The sequence below is a fragment of the Syzygium oleosum genome, unplaced genomic scaffold, assembly GCF_021117445.2.
Source record: "Syzygium oleosum isolate NSW1041296 unplaced genomic scaffold, Sole_v2.1 Sole_v2.23, whole genome shotgun sequence".
In the NCBI taxonomy this organism is placed as follows: domain Eukaryota; kingdom Viridiplantae; phylum Streptophyta; class Magnoliopsida; order Myrtales; family Myrtaceae; genus Syzygium; species Syzygium oleosum.
This window is the reverse complement of record NW_026607507.1, coordinates 1068172-1077754: the sequence shown is the minus strand read 5'-3', so window position 1 is coordinate 1077754 and position 9583 is coordinate 1068172. Positions and strand designations below refer to the sequence as shown.

The window sequence follows — 9583 nt, the reverse complement described above, 5'->3', positions numbered from 1 at the left end:
GAACGAGTCGATCATCCACTTTTGAAGTGATATTTTATGGAACATAGTAGTGATAGTGTTCCTATGTCGATCAAGGGTTTCCATTTTTTGAGAAGTATCACGATGATGCAATAACGGTTCCAAAGTTTTGTCAAATGGGTCTCGGCCGAGGAACGAATTTGATTTCTGGCAAGAATTTCATAAATCAATTTCTGGCAAGAATTTAATTTCTGGAATAGAATGGTTATCATTCGCGCCCTAAAACTCATTGTTCGTCCTGGAAAGTATGTTTTGGTTTCGTAATTAGCGGAGATGGAATCTACGCAAGAACGATGTAGCGATGGAGGCAGCCCGAAAACGGGTACTTCCATGTCGTTCGCAGGACACCCACCAAAGCCAGAGACTTCGGGGACACGAAGTACGAGAACCCACCTCGTACTTTTCGATGCTGGGAGCGATTCGCCGGCTCGCCATCGCCGGCCCCACAGGGGGGGAAATCTTCAAACGGAGCCCAGCGAAGGGTGTTGCTTCTAATCCAAAGCCAGAAAATGGGATAAGATCTTACATGAAAGCAAAGGCCAAAGACAAAAAGCACAAGTTTTTGCCGCAGTAAAATCGGCACTCTGCCCCTCCTCCGTATCGCATGAGTCAACTCGCAGCGTAGCTCGTAATCGTCACTTAAAAATTCTATCTGTTTCGCCAAAAACGCAAACTTTTCCAGTTCTTTTTGTTTAACTACCGGTCCTGCTTATACCCACTTCTTCGTTGACTCGGTCTGTCTATGGCTATTTGTCAATCGGGGCATTTCAGGTACATGATCGTTTTTGCCAGATGAGTATCGAGAGGGGCAGAATTGTTTGCTCTTTTTTCTCTGTCATCCAGTTCTAACCTTGGTTCGTTTTTTGCTTAAATTCAGAGTGTTGAACGGTTGCTTTTAACGATTGCTCCGTTAGTTTCTTTGATGTGAATCCTATTTGTGGCTCTGTATTGTTTGCTTCTTATTTGCTCCAAAATTTGGAATTGCGTATGTGGGTGATGAAAAGCCTGGATTTTGCTGTTGTTGCCTCATCGTCTGTATCAGCATCGGTTGTCTCAATGAGTCCATGTAGTGATAAAATGTTGTCAGAAGGTTGTTACAAAAGGTTCTGAGTGATTGGTTTTCTATATCTGGGCAGGATTAGATTACCTCAACAAATGACGATCTTGACTTTGTTCTCTTTTCTGTGATATCAATCTTATCGATCGTAGCATGACTGAGTTTTCTACTGAACTTCCCTTCATTAGGGCGTGCTGAAATCGAATGTGGTAGAGGAGTGACAATGCGGGTTTGCAAAGAAGCTCCTAGCAGTGGCCTTCTGCTATTCCTCTTCATCGGCCTTTCTTCTGTATGGCAATGTTTTGCTCTTGATGTTGAGGCGAATCAGACTGCACTGCTGCTCGTTAATGCTTCCACGGGTCGGGCGATACCTGAAACGCTGTTCGGTATATCCTTTGAGGTCTGTTCAGGACCCTAGAAGAGTTCATTCTTCCATTTCCGTCAATGTCCTTTTTTGCAATTATGTGGACCCGTGTGTGAACTGGTCTACTGAGAACTTTCAGGGAACTGATAGACTTAGGTTCATGATCATCCGTTTGACCTTTTGATGCCATGTTGAGATGGCATGCCTTGCTTCTGTGTGTAGCAACACTTGTACGAGCCTATTGGTTTCTAATTGCTTGCTGCATGCACAACCATCCACCTTGAGGCAGCATTTACTGACCTGCCTAGAGAGATGAACAGCAAAGTATCATTATTTCCTTAGTTACTCTAGAGCTACCATTCTACTGGTTGATGCATTGCAACGACTAGACATGATTTCTAGCTTTTGCTGTTCCTTTTGTTTCGTTGATGGTGGATATGCCTCATATGAAGTGTCATCATCGCAGGAGATCAACCATGCTGGGGCTGGAGGATTGTGGGCGGAGCTTGTAAGCAACAGAGGTGATCTCAGGATCCCTTTTTTTCAGTGTGCTTATCTAATTATATTTCAGACTACTGTAATGATTCCTATTGGATGTTTGTTAATCTGAGATAGCCTGCCGCTTCAGTTTCTGTGAAAAATTTAATTCAGATGCGGACCGTGGCTTCTTAAAGGGCTGTTTTGCAAATGGTAGACTCAACAACAGTGCTTACTTTGCATAGCTAAGTTGTAGATGGAATTGGATGTGCCCCTGCTCCTATTGGTTTGGTCGGAATGGATTGCCAAATCCTTTCTCAGACGTCTAGTACAAAAGGGGAATTATTTGCTCATGCATGTAGGCTCATTTGCTCAAAAGAATGTTTTACTTCCATTCATTCTTTATCTTCCGGTGGTTAATGGACATAGAAGAAGCTGTCCATTTTTTGTGTCCAGTGTATCTCTCATCTTCTCATGAACTTCATATTTTAGAGGATGGGCAGTTGTTTATGTTAACTCCTGCACTCTGAAGGTGCCGTCAGCTGAACGAAATTCCTGTTTCATTCTAACTCCAGGATTTGAAGCTGGGGGCCCTAATACACCCTCAAACATCGACCCATGGTCGATAATTGGGGACGAGTCATTTTTGGTTGTTTCAACCGACCGGTCATCATGCTTTGAACGCAATAAAGTTGCACTTCGGATGGATGTGCTCTGTGACAGCCAAGGTGATAATATGTGTCCAGCTGGTGGTGTTGGTGTGTATAACCCAGGATTCTGGGGCATGGTGAGTACTAATGACTGTTTGATTTCCTAAACAATTATTGTTCTACTTCTACTCTGATCTTCCATGAATAATAGTAAACATGGCTTCATGTTCTCACCTCTATCTGTTGGATTCCAGTTTTTTATTTTCCAAAACATTTCGGATCCATACAGTTCCTCAACAGTTTCTTCAACTTCATGGATCTACTTTCGAATGCTTGGATAATTTTGTCTTCTTGCTATCTGCTTTTGAATATTTTTATGTACTTCAAATCCTATGATTTGTCTCTCTTCAGAATATAGAAGAAGGGAAGACGTACAAAGTGGTCCTTTATGTTCGTTCATCCGGGTCAATTAATGTATCTGTATCTTTGACGGGCTCAAGCGGGACGCCGACTCTGGCTGCTGCGAACATAATGTAAGTACCATTTAAGTGTTCACAGAGGCCCAGATAAATAGTGTTAATTTGAAAATGTGGTATCCTTGTGGACCTGATTTTCACTCTGCACTCTCTCTATTCCATCTTTATGCTCTTTCTGGGGCACCTTCTTCTCTTTTAATTGAATAATAGCATGCATTAGGAGGTACGAAGAGTCTTAATAGAGTGATGCCAGGAGAGAGGATCTACTGGATCGGCATGATGATATTTGAAAGTCTTATTGCAGAGCTTCTGCTCCTGACATATCAAACTGGACAAAAATGGAGGTTCTTTTGCAAGCCAAGGAATCAAATACCAATTCTAGACTTCAGTTGACGACCACAAATAAGGGAGTGATATGGTTTGATCAAGTCTCAGCTATGCCTCTGGCAACGTACAAGGTATCGACTTTTTTTCTTTGACACGCCAAAGCCCACTAGGCAGTGTCTTATGACCGGAGCACATGCTCAAAAAGATTTATGCCCGTTCTTCTGTTTGAATCATTGTTTCTTTCGAACAACCTTGCGGTTTTCTTTCTGAAGTGATCCACTTTTGCCATACACTATCTCTTTGAGGGAAAGTCGTCGTCACCAATTATTTTTATTTTGGAAAGGAATTGCCCCTTAACCCTATTGAGAGAGATTATGTCAGTATGGCTGTCTTTCATCTGGGCATAGGTAGACTAATACAGAGAGAAGGTTTTTCTAAAGAGGAATTTAATATCAATATTCCATACTGCTTTCAACATCTAGTCAATAATTTTTGTATCGAGTATTTCTTCTTGCGGGTTTTATGTGGAGTTTCTGAAGCATGGGATGTGAATCTACGTGCTTTTAGCTGAAGTACGAGAACTTGACTGTAGGTGCTTTTAACACTGCAGTTCTTTGCTTTCTGCAAAATTTATGCATTATTTGTTGCCTATCTAAATGTCCCGTGATGTTCTTCCAAAAACTTACCTTGCAACAGGGACATGGTTTCAGAACTGAGCTTATTGAGATGCTTGAAGATATTAAACCTCAATTCCTTAGATTCCCGGGTATATAATTTTGCTTTTACCTTTTAGGTCATGCTACACTAATGTTTTATGAGGTGGACTGTGTGCATCTAGACTTGAATATCGGTGATCTCAGATGCTAATTTTCCCTAGTTGCATCAAATGCGTATATCTGCTCTAAGCTGATCTTTAAATTTCGGGATTTGCTTTATGTCATTGGTCTACTAAAATGACTAAAACCTGCAATGTGGAGGACAATAGATATGGAATATTCGACAAGATAGGATTAATGTACGAGAAACCCTTTGAGCGTTTAATCTTTCTTATGTGTTCTTATTCCTTAGTTGGCTGCTGGTTTGTAGGTGCTTAAGCATGCATGCATGCAAGCTTATGTAATTCATATATCAGTTTCTTCATTTACTCCAATGCAATTTGGCCGTATGGTTTTGTTTTAAATTTGTCCATTGGAGGACAGAATTAGTTTCATTTTATCTAACCACTTTCTAAACCTGAGTATCCACTAGCTAATCTTGACAGAGACCAAATTCAGATGTTAAGACTCGACTTCCAAGTCCACTTTACTTGCAGAATTGCTGCTCTGAAATTCCTGTACTTAAGCACTCTCCATACAGCATCGATTTTTGAAACAAAGGTTTTAGATGTCACTGTTCAGCACAGCAAAGAGTTTCATGAAATTATACTCCTCGACTTATACTGTTTCAACTAAATTTTATTTGGAAAAATTGGCTATGAATCAATTTTTCCAATACTGTGGTTGTCAGTTCTTCATATAGCAGTACGAGTTATATCAACTGAGCTGCATGGAGACTATTCTCTCCTTTTATTAATCTGATGGCTGTCATTTTTTCAAGGACGGTTGTATAGTGGTTTGCAATTGAGTTTCTCGACAGAAAATATATATATATGATTTCTATCTTTTGAAGCCTATCTTTTGAAATTTCTTCTCTCATCATTCCAATAATTTTCATAGACGCAAGTTTTTCACGTCTCTAATCATCAGTAGGCATTGCAATAGGTATCCCCAGAACAGCCCACAGTAAGCTTTGATAAATTAATCATACTTCTCATCTTAGCTCATGATCTTTTCTTCTTTTTTCTTCTAGGTGGCTGTTTTGTTGAAGGTGAATGGTTAAGAAATGCATTTCGGTGGAAAGAAACTGTTGGACCATGGGAAGAGAGACCTGGCCACTTTGGGGATGTGTGGATGTATTGGACTGATGATGGTCTCGGTTACTTCGAGTTCCTTCTGGTCAGTATTTATACTTTTGGTTGCAGTTATTTATTCTCGTAAAAGTACTTCTAGGACTTTAAAGATGTACATTTGGGTTTAATTATATAATGTGATGGTTGCTTTCTTTGCAGCTCGCAGAGGACCTGAAAACTCGACCAATATGGGTGTTTAACAATGGTGCTTTAGCATCTTGATGCTATGTTACTTGTTTATCCTTTTTTGCCATATTGCTGGTCTTTTTTTTTAACTTTCTTATTATTTCTTTCTGTAGGAATCAGCCACAACGATCAAGTTGATAGTTCTGTTGTCTGGCCTTTTATACAGGTGAGTCCAAGTCCCGTCCAATCTTGCCAATTAATGGCCTGTCAACATTGATCAATCAATGAGCAGCGGTAGCCTTACACGATTTGTCTATTAGTATGTCTCATCATCTCTGAAGCAGAACCGGACAGTATCAATGTGCACTGATAGATATAATGCATTTAATGTCCTCATATAGTGAGGAATGCTCCATGAATACATTCCATCAGTATGCAATTACTTCTGCACAAATTGTCATTGTAAGTGAATGACTTCTACTTTTAGAAAGCAAGAGGATTAAATATTGAGTGAAGATGATGGACCCATCTGTACAAAGCATTCCTTTTCAGTGGAGCCTGATTCATTACGGACACATCATCTTTTAGCTGCCTTTTCTTTTTGTTCAACACTTTAGGTGGTTATTATGGATGAGACTCCATGGATCTTGATCACGTGGACATGTAAATGCCGTCTCAATTAAGTTATGTGAAAATATTGTAGCTGCTCTTTTGTCAAGTGTGAGCCACTGGTTCTTCAATTTAAGTTATCTGGACATTTTATTAGCTGCTCTTTGTGTAAGTGTTAGTCCTTTAATTTATATGAATATTCTTTTTCACGTGATGTCGACAGTTTGCAGCACTTACTCACGAGATAAATTTTTCACCGTCTGTCAATTTGAAGGGTTGGTTTGTTTTCTGGTAATAAAGGTTTTGTCAAGGTCAATGACCTTTTAACTTAACTCCAGGAAGCACTTGACGGCATAGAGTTTGCTAGAGGGGATCCCAATTCTACGTGGGGTTCCTTGCGAGCTCAAATGGGACACCCTGAGCCTTTTGACCTACGATATGTTGCTATCGGGAATGAAGACTGTCACAAGAAGAATTACCTAGGTTGGTCTGTGACTGTCTTCCCCTTTTTCCTGATATTATGTCTGAACTTCGAATGTTGGATTGATCCAGTAAGATCTTCTTTTTGTATCGAACTGACCAGGGAATTACCTCAAGTTTCATAGCGCTATAAAAAGTGCCTATCCAGACATTAAAATGATTTCCAACTGCGATGGCTCTTCTCAATCATTAGATCACCCAGCTGATTTCTACGATTTTCACGTAAGTCGAACATTGACATCTTTAATGCTGCAATTGGCCGTTGCTATAGATTTCTTTGTGTTATATTTTAAATCATTTCACTGATGAATACCTTTGCTTCTTGCTTAGGTGTATACATCTGCCAAGAATCTATTTTCTATGGCTCAGAAGTTTGATACGACGTCCCGAGCTGCTGGTCCAAAGGTGTGGTCTGATGTGTCTAGTCATAACTAATATACACATCGAACCGTGCATTACAGTTGATCTTGTGATCTACTGTGTTCAGGCTTTTGTAAGCGAATATGCTGTGACTGGGAATGATGCGGGCACAGGAAGTCTATTAGCAGGCTTGGCTGAAGCTGGCTTCCTTATCGGGCTAGAAAAGAACAGGTGTGCTCTCTGTTTCCATACGAGTGCGCAGGTGTGTTTGTGCGTGCGTGTGCACGCACTTGCTCTCGTGCCTTTTATTTCCATGTGAAAAGAGGTAACATATGTAACTGACTATTTATTTTCACATTGGGGAAATCATTTGAATTCAAGGATGTCGCTCTGATTTTATTTTGAGTTTATCCTTTGCAGATGAATAAAAGAAAAGGTTATTGATCAATTTTGTCTTATTGTTTGCAGTGATATCGTTGAGATGGCAAGCTATGCACCGCTCTTCGTCAATTCAAACGATAGGAGGTACTTCCATCAATGCCCTTTTTGAATATTGGTCTGGTGGAGACTTTTAGCATTAAGCAGGATTTTTAAAGTTCTGGCTAAGGATTGATTCCATCCCTAGGTGGAATCCGGATGCAATCGTTTTCGATTCATCACGTCTCTATGGAACTCCAAGTTACTGGGTGCAACGGTTTTTCACCGAGTCAAGTGGAGCAACTCTTCTTGATACAACAATTCAAGCGAGTTCCTCCAGCTCACTTCTCGCCTCAGCGATCACATGGACAAATTCAGAGGATAAAAAAAGCTACATCAAGATCAAGGTCTGTGATAGGGTGCAATGCGTTGATTTTGTGTAGTTATGTTTGTGCTCTAATCCCAGTTAATATTCGACTTTTGGGGTCGATGGGTTTCCTTTTTTTCAGACGTGAGACCCTACTATGGTAGGAAATAAGAGCAGTGTGGCCCTCATAAAATAAATGCTGCAAGATTTGCTTTGGTGTGTCTTATCCACATAAACGTGCACTATTTGGTTAGGTAACCTGGTAATTTCTTGCAGATTGTGAACTTTGGTAGCAGTTTGGTTAATCTAACAATTTCCATTAGCGGCCTGGATCAAAATTGGATACAAAAGTCTGGATCCTCAAAGATGGTATTGACATCTGCTAACTTGATGGACGAGAACTCCTTTTCTGAGCCAAACAAGGTCAGAACATCTCTTTTCTTCCTATTTCCCTGATGATGTCTTATTTAACTTTGAACTTTAATGTGGACGTAATTTGTCATGCTGGCAAGTGTAAAAGGATGTGTTAGTTCATCCGAATTGATTTTCTGCAATTCAAGTTGGGAGATAGGATAAGAAAGACAATCAAGCGAATACAGGCTTAATGATATGGAGGGTATTTTCTCATCTCACCTTCCAATATACAATTTTGGCCAATGCAATGCAGGTGGTGCCAATCCAAAGTCTACTCGAAAACGCAGGCAAAGAGATGGATGTCGTTATCTTGCCCTATTCCTTCACCTCCTTTGATTTGTTAAAAGAATCGACGAGCATCCGGATTGAGGGAGATGATCATTCTTCTAGATCTTCTATCTAATTTATATGACTGATGATTGTAATTATATGGAATAATCTCATAACTCAGATGTTGTCGCCCTCAATCCAAGTTATGTAGAGCTTGTGGTTGTAACAATGTGCTTCTTGCTTAGCTGCTGTTCGATGCTATAGAACAGTAGATTATATTTCATATGCTGGTAAAGTTGTAATTCTCACCTTGTGAACTTGTCATGCATTATCCTTGTTTCGCTTGATTTGAGCTGCGCAAGAGACGCATGACTTTGGCCAATTCGTGTTGCAAGTGGGTTTTGATTGAGAAGTAGAATCCGTGTTATCAAAATACTTTCTTGTGATTTTCTATAGTATAGAACAAGTCGATCATCCACTTTTGAAGTGATATTTCATGGAACATAGAAGTGATAGTGTTCCTATGTCGATCAACGGTTTCCATTTTTTGAGAAGTATTGCGATCATGCAATAACGGTTCCAAAGTTTTGTCAAATGGGTCTCGGCGGAGGAACGATGTTCTTTGGCCTTGTTTAGATTAGCTGAACTCGGCACAGTCCGTCCCTCTCCGGGTTTGGAGTGGAAGTTGTCGTAGACGACCAGACTCTCTCTTTAATTGGGAGAGATTATAAGTTTTGTTTACATAACAAAATTTTGACCTTTTCTAGTCATTTTTTGTTTTTGGCCCTAAATTTTGCGATATTCTATATCATCCATAACTAATGTCTTCGGAATATGCTAATGCAATGCCCCATTGCCTTTCATTGTGGCAGGCTTGGATCACTAATTATTTAGGGGTTGACATTTTGATATTATCATATCCTAAATTTCGCATCTAATTCCATCATTTCCTTATAGTAATGCACATGTGTACCTTTCACATATATTATCTATTCATGTAAATATTGTAAATGTGAATTGAACCTTTCAATTAGAAATTGGACGGTTGGATCATTAAGCAACATCATTCGATGATGTCCCAGGGGAGAATACCTAATACCTACCGTATAATAGCCGTGAATAGTTAAGCACCAACCTCCAACTAATCTTAATTAAGTATTACGCTGATTAAATTAGGCGGTTTTACGTCTTAAACAAACCAATTGGCCTCTGCAATTATTCAT

At 39.8% G+C, this 9583-nt stretch overlaps 1 protein-coding gene across 5 annotated transcripts; it reads left to right on the top strand.

Moving 5' to 3' along the window:
* Positions 1-318: 318 nt before the first annotated feature.
* On the top strand, positions 319-8670 carry LOC115667944 (alpha-L-arabinofuranosidase 1-like). Of its 5 annotated transcripts, none has more exons than XM_056302260.1 (18): positions 319-872; positions 1264-1475; positions 1906-1960; positions 2492-2703; positions 2978-3099; positions 3347-3500; positions 4066-4135; positions 5218-5363; positions 5477-5522; positions 5617-5669; positions 6391-6535; positions 6636-6754; positions 6863-6937; positions 7020-7123; positions 7361-7417; positions 7518-7716; positions 7953-8099; positions 8344-8670. In XM_056302260.1, exons 2-18 carry the CDS (start codon positions 1299-1301, stop codon positions 8491-8493), a joined length of 2031 nt encoding a protein of 676 aa, XP_056158235.1. In that variant the 5' UTR covers positions 319-872; positions 1264-1298; the 3' UTR covers positions 8494-8670. The 5 variants fall into 5 exon arrangements, with proteins under 5 accessions (XP_056158235.1, XP_056158234.1, XP_056158236.1 ...); XM_056302259.1 differs by having other exon boundaries at positions 320-789; XM_056302261.1 differs by having other exon boundaries at positions 858-927.
* The last annotated feature ends 913 nt before the right edge of the window (positions 8671-9583 follow it).